The sequence below is a fragment of the Hemitrygon akajei genome, chromosome 18, assembly GCF_048418815.1.
Source record: "Hemitrygon akajei chromosome 18, sHemAka1.3, whole genome shotgun sequence".
NCBI lineage: Eukaryota > Metazoa > Chordata > Chondrichthyes > Myliobatiformes > Dasyatidae > Hemitrygon > Hemitrygon akajei.
In genome coordinates this window covers 41,463,414-41,482,180 of record NC_133141.1, presented here as the reverse complement: position 1 = coordinate 41,482,180, position 18,767 = coordinate 41,463,414, and the positions used below count along the sequence as shown (strand labels likewise).

At 46.5% G+C, this 18,767-nt stretch overlaps 3 protein-coding genes and 1 pseudogene across 3 annotated transcripts; 2 read left to right on the top strand and 2 right to left on the bottom strand.

Moving 5' to 3' along the window:
- Positions 1–488: 488 nt before the first annotated feature.
- On the bottom strand, positions 489–1,408 carry LOC140741586 (heat shock protein beta-11-like). Its single transcript, XM_073071892.1, has one exon. It carries the CDS (start codon positions 1,308–1,310, stop codon positions 663–665), a length of 648 nt encoding a protein of 215 aa, XP_072927993.1. The 5' UTR covers positions 1,311–1,408; the 3' UTR covers positions 489–662.
- A 10,265-nt stretch (positions 1,409–11,673) lies between these two features.
- LOC140741585 (heat shock protein beta-11-like) lies at positions 11,674–12,643 on the bottom strand. Its single transcript, XM_073071890.1, has one exon. It carries the CDS (start codon positions 12,492–12,494, stop codon positions 11,847–11,849), a length of 648 nt encoding a protein of 215 aa, XP_072927991.1. The 5' UTR covers positions 12,495–12,643; the 3' UTR covers positions 11,674–11,846.
- Positions 12,644–12,847: 204 nt separating this feature from the next.
- LOC140741584 (heat shock protein beta-11-like) lies at positions 12,848–13,750 on the top strand. The gene has a single exon (XM_073071889.1). It carries the CDS (start codon positions 12,941–12,943, stop codon positions 13,574–13,576), a length of 636 nt encoding a protein of 211 aa, XP_072927990.1. The 5' UTR covers positions 12,848–12,940; the 3' UTR covers positions 13,577–13,750.
- Positions 13,751–17,226: 3,476 nt separating this feature from the next.
- LOC140741394 (heat shock protein beta-11-like) lies at positions 17,227–17,882 on the top strand (annotated as a pseudogene).
- Positions 17,883–18,767: the final 885 nt, after the last annotated feature.

Here is an 18,767-nt window from a genome sequence, read left to right as displayed (position 1 = left end):
AGGGCACCTTTTCTTCCCATTTTTTTGCCTCCAACCAATCAGCCACTTCTTTAACCAGGCCAGAATTTTTCCTGTAATACCATGGGTCCCTAACTTGTAAAGCAGTCTCATGTGAGGTACCTTGTCAAAGTCCCACTGAAATTCCAAGTAACTACATTAACCGATTTTCCTTTGTCCGGCTTTTTATTTCTTCAAAGAATTCCAACACATTTATCAGGCAAGATTTTCCCTTGAGGAAATCATGCTGACTAACATACATCCTGTAAATATGGAGATCCGGAAGGACACGGAGTAAAGGAGCTCACCTGAGACTGGTAACTGTGAAACTGAAATTATAGTGGAATGAATGAATGGGGACTAATATGCAGTGAATTAGAGAGCGTCTCTCGAAATTTGTACAGGGTTCAGCAACCAACATTTCCGTTTACACGGAGTAAAAGTGTCTACAACCCGATTGTGCATTAAAAAAGTTAATAACACAGCAAGGATTTCCCATTTAAAATGTTTATTTTTAAATACATTTATATAAAATAGACGACGTGAATGTAAATATTGACACATTGATCAATTCTGACTGTCAAGCAAACAAAAACTGACATTACATTACTGTTAAAATACGCTTTTGACTGCATTTATTGACATCTTCAGCGTTTTCGTGCAAATTAGACTGAATTGTCCATTTTTGCCTGGTTGTTCCCCTCAGCTGCTCCACTCTCGTTTTCCTGTGCCTCCTCCCCGGGATTCTGTCGGGGACTGGATGCCGTATCGGATTCGCTGTTAATCGGGACGATTCGCTCATCCACAGCGGTCAGAGTCAGGCGCGGGGCTTGAACCTTTATCACACCGTCCTGGGTCAAACAACATTTCACTGACTGAGCATCGACACCTTCTGGCAGCTGGAATTCCCTCCTGAACTCCTCAAGTCTGTAGCTGTAAGAGCCGCTGCCATCGTCGCTCTTCTTCTCGTATTTTCCTGTCACCAGCACTTTTCTTCCAAGGACTTTCACCTTCAGTTCTTCCGGGGAGAATCGCGGTACATCCAGGGACACAGAGAAGCCATCTCCACTCTTGTCCACTGTTCCGTTCTGACCTCCTTCGGCTCCGGCTCGAATTCGTGGTCTTTCCCCCCAGAACTCTTTGGCCAACTCCTCGAAAATTCTCTCCATGAAATTCATGCCCTTTCGCATTTCCTCCACCTGTTTCCACACGTTACATTCGAGCGGCTCAAAGACAGTGAGCGGCACGGGCCACAGTGTGTGCACCGGCTGCTGGAACAGGCGGGACGTCTGGCAAGTCCGACAGCTGAGCATCGTCTCGGCTTCTTCAGTCGTTTCTCTCAAAGGCGGCTGGCGTGAAGTGGCGGATCTCAGTTTCTGATCTGCCGAGGCTCTCTGAACACACGCCTTTTATATTGCAGGGACAGAGGGGAGGAAGCTGCCAGAATGAGCCAGAAATAACTTGTTGCGGAGGTGACATTTCGTCATGTACAGTATTCAGGAGGCGGCCCCGCTGGAATCGTCCCGAGAGCAGCGCTGAGCTGAGTCACTCCCGTTTGTGGCCAGGCTGGGCAGTGACGACACTCGGTATTATTGTCATCTCCGCAACCCAGACACTTCTGGCTCATTCTGGCAGCTTCCTCCCCTCCATCCCTGCAATATAAAAGGCGTGTGTTCAGAGAGCCTCGGCAGATCAGAAACTGAGATCCGCCACTTCACGCCAGCCGCCTTTGAGAGAAACGACTGAAGAAGCCGAGACGATGCTCAGCTGTCGGACTTGCCAGACGTCCCGCCTGTTCCAGCAGCCGGTGCACACACTGTGGCCCGTGCCGCTCACTGTCATTGAGCCGCTCGAATGTAACGTGTGGAAACAGGTGGAGGAAATGCGAAAGGGCATGAATTTCATGGAGAGAATTTTCGAGGAGTTGGCCAAAGAGTTCTGGGGGGAAAGACCACGAATTCGAGCCGGAGCCGAAGGAGGTCAGAACGGAACAGTGGACAAGAGTGGAGATGGCTTCTCTGTGTCCCTGGATGTACCGCGATTCTCCCCGGAAGAACTGAAGGTGAAAGTCCTTGGAAGAAAAGTGCTGGTGACAGGAAAATACGAGAAGAAGAGCGACGATGGCAGCGGCTCTTACAGCTACAGACTTGAGGAGTTCAGGAGGGAATTCCAGCTGCCAGAAGGTGTCGATGCTCAGTCAGTGAAATGTTGTTTGACCCAGGACGGTGTGATAAAGGTTCAAGCCCCGCGCCTGGCTCTGACTGCTGTGGATGAGCGAATCGTCCCGATCAACAGCGAATCCGATACGGCATCCAGTCCCCGACAGAATCCCGGGGAAAACGAGAGTGGAGCAGCTGAGGGGAACAACCAGACGAAAATGGACAATTCAGTCTAATTTGCGCGAAAACGCTGAAAATGTCAATAAATGCAGAAAAAAGCGTATTTTAACAGTAATGTCAAATCAATTCTTGTTTGCTTCACAGTGAGAATTCATCAACATGTCAATATTAATATTACCGTCGACTATTTTATTTAAATGTATTTAAAAATAAACATCTGAAAGGGGAAATGCTTGCTGTGTGTTATTAACTTTGAAAATACACATTCGGGATGTAGACACTCAATCCGCGTAAAGATAAACGTTGGTTGCTAAACCTGCACAAACTTCGAGAGTCGCTCTCTCATTCACCACATCTTTGTCCCCATTCATTCATTCCACTATAATTTCCATTTCGCAGTCACCAGTCTCAGTATCACTTTACTTCCCATCTTTCCTCATCTCTATATACAGGCTGGGGTCTGTCGCCATATATTCCACAGACTTCAGTGGCATAGAGAGGGGGATGATGAATCACTTCCGTAAACTGCAGTATTAATCATCATTATTCCTCGCAGAATTGGAGTATTTGGACCCAGCATTGATAATTCCATGCCACGTCGGTCAGTGAGCCAGGGCACAACTTTTCGGTAGGTAGTCTTCCTCTGCCACTGCAACCACTTTCCTTTTGGGGCACCGGTTTGGGAGATACAGCCTGAGTAAGGTGGACGAGTAATAGCTGAGTATTTTGTAGATAGGATCCACACAAGTCAAAGTGAGCCAAGGGCGAAGGGATGATACAGTCGGGATTTCCCACTCACGATGCCCGTTTAGAGCTGGGTAGTGTTGAGATGCAATGAAGCCGGGAAGGGTTCAATATTCAATCGTATCCGTGATTAGTGTTTTCATATGCTGATGAAAGGTTTTGTGGGTCGGAAGCTGCGTTACATGCCGCAGGATAAGTTGACTGAGCAGCCACAGTTCTCTAATCTGCCACAGTTTGAGCGCTACAGTTGATTGATCACTCTATCCCGGGATATCGAAGGCTGATGCTACCAAAGTGATGATAATGCGTGTATACACAACGATGTCAGAGATTGCCACCGACTGACACAGAGAATCGTAGAAACATAGAAATCCTACAGCACAATACTGGCCCCTGTGCCGAACATGTCCTTATCTTAGAAATTACCTAGGGTTACCCACAGCCTTCTATTTTTCTAAGCTCCATGTACCTATCCAGGAGTCTCTTAAAGGACCCCATCGTATCCGCCTCCACCACCGTTGCCGGCAGCCCATTCCACGCACTCACCACTCCCTGCGTAAAAACTTACTCCTGACATCTCCTCTGTACCTACTTCCAAGCACCTTAAAACTGTGCCCTCTCGTACTAGCCATTTCAGCCCCGGGGGAAAGGCTCTGAAGAGCCACACGATCAATGCCTCTCATCATCTTGTACACCTCAAACTATTCTCATAAGGCATGGTCTTCAATCCAGGCAACATCCTTATAAATATCCTCTGCACCTTTTCTATGGTTTCCACATCCTTCCTGTAGTGAGGCGACCAGAACTGAGCACAGTACTCCAAGAGGGGTCTGACCAGGGTCCTATATAGCTGCAACATTACCTCTCAGCTCCTAAACTCAATCCCACGATTGATGAAGGCCAATGCACCATCGCTGTTTTAACCACAGAGTCAACCTGCACAGCAACTTTGAGTGTCCTATGGACTTGGACCCCAAGATCCCTCTGATCCTCCACACTGCCAACAGTCTTACCATTAATGCTCTATTCTGCCATTATATTTGACCTACTAAAATGAACCACTTCACACTTATCTGGGTTGAACTCCATCTGCCACTTCTCAGCCCAGATTTGCATCCTATCAATGTCCCACTGTAACCTCTGACAGCGCTCCACACTATCAACAACACCCCCAACCTTTGTGTCATCAGTAAATTTACTAACCCATCCCTCCACTTCCTCGTCCAGGTCATTTATAAAAATCACAAAGAGTAGGGGTCCCAGAACAGATCCCTGAAGCACACCACTGGTCATCGACCTCCATGCAGAATATGACCCGTCAACAACCACCCTTTGCTTTCTGTACGGAAGCAGGTTCTGGATCCACAAAGCAATGTCTCCTTGGATCCCATGCCTCCTTACCTTCTCAATAAGCCTTGCCTGGGGTACTGTATCAAATGCCTTGCTGAAATCCATATACAAATTCAATCAGGCTCGTAAGGCACAACCTGCCTTTCACAAAGCCAATTCTCCGGAGCCTCTCCCGCTCCCGTTGATGATGCAAATATCTTTGCCAGAGGTTCAGTGATCTCCTCCCCTCGCCTCCCACAGTAGCCTAGGATACATTTCGTCCGGTCCTGGTGACTTATCCAACTTGATGCTTTCCAAAACCTCCTGCACATCCTCTTTCTTAATACCTACATGCTCAAGCTTTTCAGTCTGCTGTAAGTCATCCCTACAATCATCAAGATCCTTTTCTGCAGTGAATACTGAAGAAAAGTATTCATTAAGTACCTCTCCTATCTCCTCTGGTTCCGTACACACTTTTCCACTGTCACACTTGATTGGTCCTATTCTCTCTTGTCTTGTTCTCTTGCTCTTCACATACTTGTAGCATGCCTTGGGGTTTTCCTTAATCCTGTCCTCCAAGACCTTCACATGACCCTTTCTGGCACTCCAAATTTCATTCTTAAACTCCTTCCTGCTAGCATTATAATCTCCTAGATCTCTATCATTACCTAGTTTTTTTTTTTAACCTTTCCTAAGCTTTTCTTTTCTTCTTGACTAGATTTACAACAGCCTTTGTACACCACGGTTCCTGCGCCCTACTATCCTTTCCCTGTCTCATTGGAACATACCTATGCAGAACTCCACGCAAATATCCCCTGAACATTTGCCACATTTCTTCCGTACATTTCCCTGAGAACATCTATTCCCAATTTATGCTTCCAAGTTCCTGCCTGATAGTCTCAAATTTTCCCTGACTCCAATTAAACGCTTTCCTAACTTGCCTGTTCCTATCCCTCTCCAATGCTATGGTATCGTATGTCAACAAAACCTTCTTGAACACACCTAACAAACTCCACCCCATCTACACCCCTTGCTCTAGGGGCATGCCAATCGATATTTGGGAAATTAAAATCTCCCACCACGACAACCCTGTTATTATTACACCTTTCCAGGATCTGTTTCCCTATCTGCTCCTCTATGTCCCTGTTACTATTGGGCAGCCTATAAAAAACACACAGTAATGTTATTGACCCCTTCCTGTTCCTAACATCCATCCACAGGGACTCCGTAGACAATCCCTCCATGACTTCATCCTTTTCTGCAGCCGTGACGCTATCTGTGATCAACAGTGCCACGCCCCCACCTCTTTTGCCTCCCTCGCTGTCCTTTCTGAAACATCCAAAGCCTGGCACTCGAAGTAAACATTCCTGCCGCTGAGCCAAGTCTCTGTAATGGCCACAACATCATAGGTCCAAGTACTGATCCGCCCTCTAAGCTCATCAGCTTTGATCGAAATACTTCTTGCATTGCAATAGACACATCTCAAACCTTGACATCACAGGCTCCAGCCCTGTCTGCCTCCTTCCGCAACTCTACCCTGCAATATATAAGGCGTGTGTCTCGAGGGTTGCGGCAGATCAGAAACTGAGGTCGGCCACTTCACGCCAGTTGCCTTGCAGAGAGGTGACAGAAGAGGCAGAAAACATGCGCAACCGCCGACCTTCGCACCCTTCCTGCCTGTGCCAGCAGCCTGGGAACACACCGTGGCCTAGTCTATTCACTCGCGTTGACCCATTCGAACTTACCGCGTGGAAACAGATCGAGCAAATGCGAAAAGGCATGAACTTCATCGACAGAGCTGTCGAGGGGGTTGCCAAACAGTCCTGGAACGAAAGCGCAATAATTCAGAGGCCGGGAGCTGATCACCAGGGAGATCAGGGCGGGTCAGTGGACAAGAGTGGAGGTAACTTCTCTGTGTCCCTGGATGTACCGCGTGGAAACAGATCGAGCAAATGCGAAAAGGCATGAACTTCATCGACAGAGCTGTCGAGGGGGTTGCCAAACAGTCCTGGAACGAAAGCGCAATAATTCAGAGGCCGGGAGCTGATCACCAGGGAGATCAGGGCGGGTCAGTGGACAAGAGTGGAGGTAACTTCTCTGTGTCCCTGGATGTATCGCGATTCTCCCCGGAAGAACTGAAGGTGAAAGTCCTTGGAAGAAAAGTGCTGGTGACAGGAAAATACGAGAAGAAGAGCGACGATGGCAGCGGCTCTTACAGCTACAGACTTGAGGAGTTCAGGAGGGAATTCCAGCTGCCAGAAGGTGTCGATGCTGAGTCAGTGAAATGTTGTTTGACCCAGGACGGTGTGTTAAAGGTTCAAGCCCCGCGCCTGGCTCTGACCGCCGTGGATGAGCGAATCGTCCCGATCAACAGCGAATCCGATACGGCATCCAGTCCCCGACAGAATCCCGGGGAGGAGGCACAGGAAAACGAGAGTGGAGCAGCTGAGGGGAACATCCAGACAAAAATGGACAATTCAGTCTAATTTGCATGAAAACGTTGAAAATTTCAATAAATGCAGAAAAAAGTATTTTAACAGTAATGTCAAATCAATTCTTGTTTGCTTCACAGTGAGAATTCATCAATTTGTCAATATTTATATTCACGTCGACTATTTTATTGAAATGTATTTATAAATAAACATCTGAAAGGGGAAACCCTTGCTGTCGTATTAACTTTGAAAATGCACATTCGGGACGTAGACACTTTCAATCAGCGTAAAGATAAATATTGGTTGCTAAACTTGCACAAACTCCCAGAGTCGCTCTCTCATTCACTACATCTTTGTCCCCATTCATTCATTCCACTATAATTTCCATTTCGCAGTCACCAGTCTCGGGTGAGCTCCTCGACTCCGTTTGCTTCCACATCTCCGTATACAAGAAGCGGAATGTCGCCATATATTCCACAGACTTCAGTGGCATAGAGAGGGGGATGATGAATCACTTCCGTAAACTGCAGTATTAATCATCATTATTCCTCGCAGAATTGGAGTATTTGGACCCAGCATTGATAATTCCATGCCACGTCGGTCAGTGACCCAGGGCACAACTTTTCGGTAGGTAGTCTTCCTCTGCCACTGCAACCACTTTCCTTTTGGGTCACCGGTTTGGGAGATACAGTCTGAGTAAGGTGGACGAGTAATAGCTGAGTATTTTGTAGATAGGATCCACACAAGTCAAAGTGAGCCAAGGGCGAAGGGATGATACAGTCGGGATTTCCCACTCACGATGCCCGTTTAGAGCTGGGTAGTGTTGAGATGCAATGAAGCCGGGAAGGGTTCAATATTATACCGTACTCGTGACGAGTGTTTTTCTAAGTGGTTGAAAAGTTTTGTGGGTCGGAAGCTGCGTTACTTGCTGCGGGATCAGTTGACTCAAAGCAGCCACGCTTCTCCAATCTGCCATAGTTTGAGCGCTACCGTTGATTGCTCTCTATGTCCCGGGGTATTTAAGGCTGATGCTACCAAAGTGATGGTAATGCACGTCAGAGATTGCCACCGACTGACACTTGTGTGGCGAGAATGTTACTGTGTTATCCTGTACCTGAATGGTGTCTTTGTGTGTTTTGCACACAGTGCTTTGACATTTTGTGCAAACACCTGTTTAGAATCGAGTGGTATCGTAGTCCTGCAGTATCGCCCGGGAAATTCCAATACTTCTGTCCTGTAGTTAGGAAAATTGTATTTCAAAAAGAATTTTAATTTGTGCAAGGACTTTCGCCCACCTGTACAATGCTTTCCCATTATGATAAATAACCTTAGTAATTGCAGCCGTATTGGATGAAATCTGGCGGGGTTTGTTAAGGCAGGTCGCCCGCTCCAAACTTCTGAAACTCGGGAGCATGGTGCACCACTGCAGAGAGCTGTAATGAGGGAGGGTGTAACTGACCGTGAACTGCTGTGAAATTCTGTCGCTCTGCTTCCTCCCCATTTTCCCTCTTGACTCAGTATTTCTCTCGTCCACTCCAAGCTCTGATCCCAGACTCTCAAACTGTTACGCACTTGCCCCTCGCATTCCGAACTGAGACTCCGTTCTCCATCATCAAATAACAATTCGCATCTTAGATAGATCCGAAAAATACGTTTACTAAATAACAGACACACAGCCGTGATCTGGTTACAAATATGTATTTATGTTTCGAATATTAAGAATGGAAATTTTACAAACTGACATAACAGTATATGTTTTTCAGTAGAGATTAATGCAACACCCACGATACGGACCACTGTCAAAGAAATGTACTTTACGCACATCCGTTCAAAATTCACCGTCGCTGCCAGTACTGTGTGCACCCGCGGAAAAGCCTCCCATCGACCACCTGCTGGGCTGCTTCGTCCCCTACCTGTCCCTGGTCGCCCTTGGTCCCACGTTGCTCTGGATTTCGTCACTGGACTACCCCCTTCACATGGGAACATTGCTGAACTCACCGTAGGGGAGCGTTTCTCCAAAGCCGAGCACTTCATAGGCCTTTCCAAACTCCCTACAGCCCGTGAAACAGCCGACCTCCTTGTCCAACGCGTCTTCCGCCTTCATGGAATTCCCTCTGACATTATTTCTGGCCGGGGCCCCGAAGTCATCCCCCAGTCTGGAAATCCTTCTGTCAAGGCCTCGGAGCTTCAGTAAGTGAGTCTTCCTGTTTCCATCCACAGGCTAACGGTCAAATGGAGCGAGCAAATCCGGATTTGGAAGCAGCACTGCTCTGCATTTCCGCCAGTAACCCATCTCACTTGGGTTGACTGTGCCGACAAGTGCCTGGTCAGCGCCGCCACCGGAATGTCTCCTTTCGAATGCTCCGTCGGTTATCAACCCGCTCTGTTTTCTGCCCACCAAGACGACATCACTGTACCTTCAGTTCAGGCCCATCTCCGCCGATGGCGCAAGATCTGGAAGGACGACGCTCGGCCCGGCTCCACTCTGCTGACCGCAACCGGAGTATCGGCGATCGCCACCGGATTCCAGCACCCAAGTATCAGCCTGGTCAGATGGTTTGTATCCCTTCAAGGGACATCCCCTTCAAATCCGAATCCTCGTTACATTGGACCATCGTTAATCGAGAGCATCATCAACCCTTCGGTGGTCGTAACTCCAACTGCCCAAATCCATGCACATTCATCCCACGTTCCACGTCTCCCAACTGAAACCTGTGTCTGTCAGCCATTTGTTCCTACCTGCTGAATATCCTCCGCCCGCCCGAATCATCGACGATCACCCAGCTTACACCGTCGGGCGAATACTGGTTGTGCGCCGCCGAGGCAGGGGTCTCCAGTACCTGGTCGACTGGGAGGGATACGGTCCTGAGGAGCGCACCTGGATCCCCCGCCTCTTCACCTTTCTCTCATCCGAGACTTCTATCGCGACAATCCGGGCGAGCCTGGTGGCATTTAACTCATCATCCGACCCACAAAACCTTTCATCAGCATATGAAAAGACTAATCACGGGTACGATTGAATATCGAACCCTTCCCGGCTTCATTGCATCTCAACACTACCCAGCTCTAAACGGGCATCGTGAGTGGGAAATCCCGACTGTATCATCCCTTCGCCCTTGGCTCACTTTGACTTGTGTGGATCCTATCTACAAAATACTCAGCTATTACTCGTCCACCTTACTCAGACTGTATCTCCCAAACCGGTGCCCCAAAAGGAAAGTGGTTGCAGTGACAGAGGAAGACTACCTACCGAAAAGTCGTGCCCTGGGTCACTGACCGACGTGGCATGGAATTATCAATGCTGAGTCCAAATACTCCAATTCTGCGAGGAATAATGATGATTAATACTGCAGTTTACGGAAGTGATTCATCATCCCCCTCTCTATGCCACTGAAGTCTGTGGAATATATGGAGACATTCCACATCCTGTATATAGAGATGAGGAACGACACGGAGTAAAGGGGCTCACCCGACACTGGTGACTGCGAAATGGAAATTATAGTGGAATGAATGAATAGGGACAAAGATGTGGTGAATGAGAGAGCGACTCTCGAAGTTTGTGCAGGTTTAGCAACCAACGTTTATCTTTACGCAGATTGAAAGTGCCTACATCCCGAATGTGTATTTTCAAATTTAATAACACACAGCAAGCATTTCCCCTTTCAGATGTTTATTTATTTATTTATTTGTTTTTAAAAATTGTATTTAATTGCATTTTTAAGTGATTACAAGTATGGAAAAAAAAGTATATATCCCTTCCCCCCTCCCCCCTAACTTCCCTATATAAAAACAAATTAAGAAAGAAAAAAAAAAAGAAAGAAAGAGTGCCTGGTTGTTGGAAGGTCTCCACATGCTCCGTGGAGTTCTTAATAACTTTAGTATATATATTTATTTCTTTCCCCAAGTAACCAATTATTTCATCTTCAGAGCACCTATATATTTAATCCTGTCTTTTGTAAATAAGGGCGCCAAATTTTCAAAAATGTTTCATATTTATCTCTTAAATTATAAGTAATTTTTTCTAATGGAATACAGCCATAGATTTCTTTTTTCCAACAATCTATACTTAAATATGTATCTGATTTCCAAGTAATTGCAATAGCCTTTTTGGCTACAGCCAGTGCAATTTTTATGAATTCTTTCTGATATTTATTTAGTTTGAGTTTCGGTTTTATCCCTTCAATATCACCTAGTAAAAGTAATATTGGATTATGAGGAAGTTGCATTCCCGTAATTTGTTCCAATAAAAGTCTTAAATTTGTCCAAAAAGGTTGAATTTTAGGACAAGACCATGTAGAATGTAAAAATGTACCAGTTTCTTGGTTACATCGGAAACACTGATCAGATATTCCTTTTACAATGGACAATCAACTTTTATATAATTGGTTTCAAAAAGGGATTAAATACATAGGAGATTGTTTTGAAGGAGGTATATTAATGTCATTCGATCAATTAAAGAATAAATATAAAGTATCAAATAACACTTTATTTTGTTACTTTCAACTAAGGGCTTACATAAGAGAAAAGCTAGGTCAAACAATGTTATTGCCGAAATCGAATGAAATAGAAATTTTAATTCAAAAAGGAAATATTAAAAAATTATATCTTGTATGTATAATTTGATTCAAAAACAGGCAATTAAACAAGGAGTCCATAAGTCAAGACAAAAATGGGAAAGTGATTTGAATATTAAAATTGAAGAAACAAATTGGTCAAGACTATGTCTTGATAGTATGACAAATACAATAAATGTTCGGTTAAGATTAGTGCAATATAATTTTTTACATCAATTATATATTACACCACAAAAAATAAATAAATTAAATCCAAGCTTATCTGATCAGATGTTTATTTTTAAATACATTTAAATAAAATACTCGACGTTAATATAAATATTGACACATTGATGAATTCTCACTGTGAAGCAAACAAGAATTAATATGACATTACTGTTAAAATACGCTTTTGAATGGATTTATTGACATCTTCAGCGTTTTCGTGCAAATTAGACTGAACTGTCCATTTTTGTCTGGTTGTTCCCCTCAGCTGCTCCACTCTCGTTTTCCTGTGCCTCCTCCCCAGGATTTTGTCGGGGACTGGATGCCGTATCGGATTCGCTGTTGATCGGGACGATTCGCTCATCCACAGCGGTCAGAGCCAGGCGTGGGGCTTGAACCTTTATCACACCGTCCTGGGTCAAACAACATTTCACGGACTGAGCATCGACACCTTCTGGCAGCTGGAATTCCCTCCTGAACTCCTCAAGTCTGTAGCTGAAAGAGCCGCTGCCATCGTCGCTCTTCTTCTCGTATTTTCCCGTCACCAGCACTTTTCTTCCAAGGACTTTCACCTTCAGTTCTTCCGGGGAGAATCGCGGTACATCCAGGGACACAGAGAAGCCATCTCCACTCTTGTCCACTGTTCCGTTCTGACCTCCTTCGGCTCCGGCTCGAATTCGTGGTCTTTCCCCCCAGAACTCTTTGGCCAACTCCTCGAAAATTCTCTCCATGAAATTCATGCCCTTTCGCATTTCCTCCACCTGTTTCCACACGTTACATTCGAGCGGCTCAATGACAGTGAGCGGCACGGGCCACAGTGTGTGCACCGGCTGCTGGAACAGGCGGGACGTCTGGCAAGTCCGACAGCTGAGCATCGTCTCGGCTTCTTCAGTCGTTTCTCTCAAAGGCGGCTGGCGTGAAGTGGCGGATCTCAGTTTCTGATCTGCCGAGGCTCTCTGAACACACGCCTTTTATATTGCAGGGACAGAGGGGAGGAAGCTGCCAGAATGAGCCAGAAGTGTCTGGGTTGCGGAGATGACAATAATACCGAGTGTCGTCACTGCGCAGCCTGGCCACAAATGGGAGTGACTCAGCTCAGCGCTGCTCTCGGGACGATTCCAGCGGGGCCGCCTCCTGAATACTGTACATGACGAAATGTCACCTCCGCAACAAGTTATTTCTGGCTCATTCTGGCAGCTTCCTCCCCTCTGTCCCTGCAATATAAAAGGCGTGTGTTCAGAGAGCCTCGGCAGATCAGAAACTGAGATCCGCCACTTCACGCCAGCCGCCTTTGAGAGAAACGACTGAAGAAGCCGAGACGATGCTCAGCTGTCGGACTTGCCAGACGTCCCGCCTGTTCCAGCAGCCGGTGCACACACTGTGGCCCGTGCCGCTCACTGTCTTTGAGCCGCTCGAATGTAACGTGTGGAAACAGGTGGAGGAAATGCGAAAGGGCATGAATTTCATGGAGAGAATTTTCGAGGAGTTGGCCAAAGAGTTCTGGGGGGAAAGACCACGAATTCGAGCCGGAGCCGAAGGAGGTCAGAACGGAACAGTGGACAAGAGTGGAGATGGCTTCTCTGTGTCCCTGGATGTACCGCGATTCTCCCCGGAAGAACTGAAGGTGAAAGTCCTTGGAAGAAAAGTGCTGGTGACAGGAGAATACGAGAAGAAGAGCGACGATGGCAGCGGCTCTTACAGCTACAGACTTGAGGAGTTCAGGAGGGAATTCCAGCTGCCAGAAGGTGTCGATGCTCAGTCAGTGAAATGTTGTTTGACCCAGGACGGTGTGTTAAAGGTTCAAGCCCCGCGCCTGGCTCTGACCGCCGTGGATGAGCGAATCGTCCCGATTAACAGCGAATCCGATACGGCATCCAGTCCCCGACAAAATCCCGGGGAAAACGAGAGTGAGGCAGCTGAGGGGAATAACGAGACGAAAATGGACAATTCAGTCTAATTTGCGCGAAAACGCTGAAAATGTCAATAAATGCAGAAAAAAGCGTATTTTAACAGTAATGTCAAATCAATTCTTGTTTGCTTCACAGTGAGAATTCATCAACATGTCAATATTTATATTACCGTCGACTATTTTATTTAAATGTATTTAAAAATAAACATCTGAAAGGGGAAATGCTTGCTGTGTGTTATTAACTTTGAAAATACACATTCGGGATGTAGACACTCAATCCGCGTAAAGATAAACGTTGGTTGCTAAACCTGCACAAACTTCGAGAGTCACGCTCTCATTCACCACATCTTTGTCCCCATTCATTCATTCCACTATAATTTCCATTTCGCAGTCACCAGTCTCAGTATCACTTTACTTCCCATCTTTCCTCATCTCTATATACAGGCTGGGGTCTGTCGCCATATATTCCACAGACTTCAGTGGCATAGAGAGGGGGATGATGAATCACTTCCGTAAACTGCAGTATTAATCATCATTATTCCTCGCAGAATTGGAGTATTTGGACCCAGCATTGATAATTCCAAGCCACGTCGGTCAGTGACCCAGGGCACAACTTTTCGGTAGGTAGTCTTCCTCTGCCACTGCAACCACTTTCCTTTTGGGGCACCGGTTTGGGAGATACAGTCTGAGTAAGGTGGACGAGTAATAGCTGAGTATTTTGTAGATAGGATCCACACAAGTCAAAGTGAGCCAAGGGCGAAGGGATGATACAGTCGGGATTTCCCACTCACGATGCCCGTTTAGAACTGGGTAGTGTTGAGATGCAATGAAGCCGGGAAGGGTTCAATATTCAATCGTATCCGTGATTAGTCTTTTCATATGCTGATGAAAGGTTTTGTGGGTCGGAAGCTGCGTTACATGCCGCAGGATAAGTTGACTGAGCAGCCACGCTTCTCTAATCTGCCACAGTTTGAGCGCTACAGTTGATAGATCACTCTATCGAAGGCTGATGCTACCAAAGTGATGATAATGCGTGTATACACAACGATGTCAGAGATTGCCACCGACTGACACAGAGAAACGTAGAAACATAGAAATCCTACAGCACAATACTGGCCCCTGTGCCGAACATGTCCTTATCTTAGAAATTACCTAGGGTTACCCACAGCCTTCTATTTTTCTAAGCTCCATGTACCTATCCAGGAGTCTCTTAAAGGACCCCATCGTATCCGCCTCCACCACCGTTGCCGGCAGCCCATTCCACGCACTCACCACTCCCTGCGTAAAAACTTACTCCTGACATCTCCTCTGTACCTACTTCCAAGCACCTTAAAACTGTGTCCTCTCGTACTAGCCATTTCAGCCCCGGGGGAAAGGCTCTGAAGAGCCACACGATCAATGCCTCTCATCATCTTGTACACCTCAAACTATTCTCATAAGGCATGGTCTCCAATCCAGGCAACATCCTTATCAATATCCTCTGCACCTTTTCTGTGGTTTCCACATCCTTCCTGTAGTGAGGCGACCAGAACTGAGCACAGTACTCCAAGAGGGGTCTGACCAGGGTCCTATATAGCTGCAACATTACCTCTCAGCTCCTAAACTCAATCCCACGATTGATGAAGGCCAATGCACCATCACTGTTTTAACCACAGAGTCAACCTGCACAGCAACTTTGAGTGTCCTATGGACTTGGACCCCAAGATCCCTCTGATCCTCCACACTGCCAACAGTCTTACCATTAATGCTCTATTCTGCCATTATATTTGACCTACTAAAATGAACCACTTCGTACTTATCTGGGTTGAACTCTATCTGCCACTTCTCAGCCCAGATTTGCATCCTATCAATGTCCCACTGTAACCTCTGACAGCGCTCCACACTATCAACAACACCCCCAACCTTTGTGTCATCAGTAAATTTACTAACCCATCCCTCCACTTCCTCGTCCAGGTCATTTATAAAAATCACAAAGAGTAGGGGTCCCAGAACAGATCCCTGAGGCACACCACTGGTCATCGACCTCCATGCAGAATATGACCCGTCTACAACCTCCCTTTGCTTTCTGTACGGAAGCAGGTTCTGGATCCACAAAGCAATGTCTCCTTGGATCCCATGCCTCCTTACTTTCTCAATAAGCCTTGCCTGGGGTACTGTATCAAATGCCTTGCTGAAATCCATATACAAATTCAATCAGGCTCGTAAGGCACAACCTGCCTTTCACAAAGCCAATTCTCCGGAGCCTCTCCCGCTCCCGTTGATGATGCAAATATCTTTGCCAGAGGTTCAGTGATCTCCTCCCCTCGCCTCCCACAGTAGCCTAGGATACATTTCGTCCGGTCCTGGTGACTTATCCATCTTGATACTTTCCAAAACCTCCTGCACATCCTCTTTCTTAATACCTACATGCTCAAGCTTTTCAGTCTGCTGTAAGTCATCCCTACAATCATCAAGATCCTTTTCTGCAGTGAATACTGAAGAAAAGTATTCATTAAGTACCTCTCCTATCTCCTCTGGTTCCGTACACACTTTTCCACTGTCACACTTGATTGGTCCTATTCTCTCTTGTCTTGTTCTCTTGCTCTTCACATACTTGTAGCATGCCTTGGGGTTTTCCTTAATCCTGTCCTCCAAGACCTTCACATGACCCTTTCTGGCACTCCAAATTTCACTCTTAAACTCCTTCCTGCTAGCATTATAATCTCCTAGATCTCTATCATTACCTAGTTTTTTTTTTAACCTTTCCTAAGCTTTTCTTTTCTTCTTGACTAGATTTACAACAGCCTTTGTACACCACGGTTCCTGCGCCCTACTATCCTTTCCCTGTCTCATTGGAACATACCTATGCAGAATTCCACGCAAATATCCCCTGAACATTTGCCACATTTCTTCCGTACATTTCCCTGAGAACATCTATTCCCAATTTATGCTTCCAAGTTCCTGCCTGATAGTCTCAAATTTCCCCTGACTCCAATTAAACGCTTTCCTAACTTGCCTGTTCCTATCCCTCTCCAATGCTATGGTATCGTATGTCAACAAAACCTTCTTGAACACACCTAACAAACTCCACCCCATCTACACCCCTTGCTCTAGGGGCATGCCAATCGATATTTGGGAAATTAAAATCTCCCACCACGACAACCCTGTTATTATTACACCTTTCCAGGATCTGTTTCCCTATCTGCTCCTCTATGTCCCTGTTACTATTGGGCAGCCTATAAAAAACACACAGTAATGTTATTGACCCCTTCCTGTTCCTAATATCCACCCACAGGGACTCCGTAGACAATCCCTCCATGACTTCATCCTTTTCTGCAGCCGTGACGCTATCTGTGATCAACAGTGCCACGCCCCCACCTCTTTTGCCTCCCTCGCTGTCCTTTCTGAAACATCCAAAGCCTGGCACTCGAAGTAAACATTCCTGCCGCTGAGCCAAGTCTCTGTAATGGCCACAACATCATAGGTCCAAGTACTGATCCGCCCTCTAAGCTCATCAGCTTTGATCGAAATACTTCTTGCATTGCAATAGACACATCTCAAACCTTGACATCACAGGCTCCAGCCCTGTCTGGCTCCTTCCGCAACTCTACCCTGCAATATATAAGGCGTGTGTCTCGAGGGTTGCGGCAGATCAGAAACTGAGGTCGGCCACTTCACGCCAGTTGCCTTGCAGAGAGGTGACAGAAGAGGCAGAAAACATGCGCAACCGCCGACCTTCGCACCCTTCCTGCCTGTGCCAGCAGCCTGGGAACACACCGTGGCCTAGTCTATTCACTCGCGTTGACCCATTCGAACTTACCGCGTGGAAACAGATCGAGCAAATGCGAAAAGGCATGAACTTCATCGACAGAGCTGTCGAGGGGGTTGCCAAACAGTCCTGGAACGAAAGCGCAATAATTCAGAGGCCGGGAGCTGACACGAGGGAGATCAGGGCGGGTCAGTGGACAAGAGTGGAGGTAACTTCTCTGTGTCCCTGGATGTACCGCGATTCTCCCCGGAAGAACTGAAGGTGAAAGTCCTTGGAAGAAAAGTGCTGGTGACAGGAAAATACGAGAAGAAGAGCGACGATGGCAGCGGCTCTTACAGCTACGGACTTGAGGAGTTCAGGAGGGAATTCCAGCTGCCAGAAGGTGTCGATGCTCAGTCAGTGAAATGTTGTTTGACCCAGGACGGTGTGTTAAAGGTTCAAGCCCCGCGCCTGGCTCTGACCGCCGTGGATGAGCGAATCGTCCCGATCAACAGCGAATCCGATACGGCATCCAGTCCCCGACAGAATCCCGGGGAGGAGGCACAGGAAAACGAGAGTGGAGCAGCTGAGGGGAACAACCAGACAAAAATGGACAATTCAGTCTAATTTGCATGAAAACGTTGAAAATTTCAATAAATGCAGAAAAAAGTATTTTAACATTAATGTCAAATCAATTCTTGTTTGCTTCACAGTGAGAATTCATCAATGTGTCAATATTTATATTCACGTCGACTATTTTATTGAAATGTATTTATAAATAAACATCTGAAAGGGGAAACCCTTGCTGTCGTATTAACTTTGAAAATGCACATTCGGGACGTAGACACTTTCAATCAGCGTAAAGATAAATATTCGTTGCTAAACTTGCACAAACTCCCAGAGTCGCTCTCTCATTCACTACATCTTTGTCCCCATTCATTCATTCCACTATAATTTCCATTTCGCAGTCACTAGTCTCGGGTGAGCTCCTCGACTCCGTTTGCTTCCACATCTCCGTATACAAGAAGCGGAATGTCGCCATATATTCCACAGACTTCAGTGGCATAGAGAGGGGGATGATGAATCACTTCCGTAAACTGCAGTATTAATCATCATTATTCCTCGCAGAATTGGAGTATTTGGACCCAGCATTGATAATTCCATGCCACGTCGGTCAGTGACCCAGGGCACAACTTTTCGGTAGGTAGTCTTCCTCTGCCACTGCAACCACTTTCCTTTTGGGGCACCGGTTTGGGAGATACAGTCTGAGTAAGGTGGACGAGTAATAGCTGAGTATTTTGTAGATAGGATCCACACAAGTCAAAGTGAGCCAAAGACGAAGGGATGATACAGTCGGGATTTCCCACTCACGATGCCCGTTTAGAGCTGGGTAGTGTTGAGATGCAATGAAGCCGGGAAGGGTTCAATATTATACCGTACTCGTGACGAGTGTTTTTCTAAGTGGTTGAAAAGTTTTGTGGGTCGGAAGCTGCGTTACTTGCTGCGGGATCA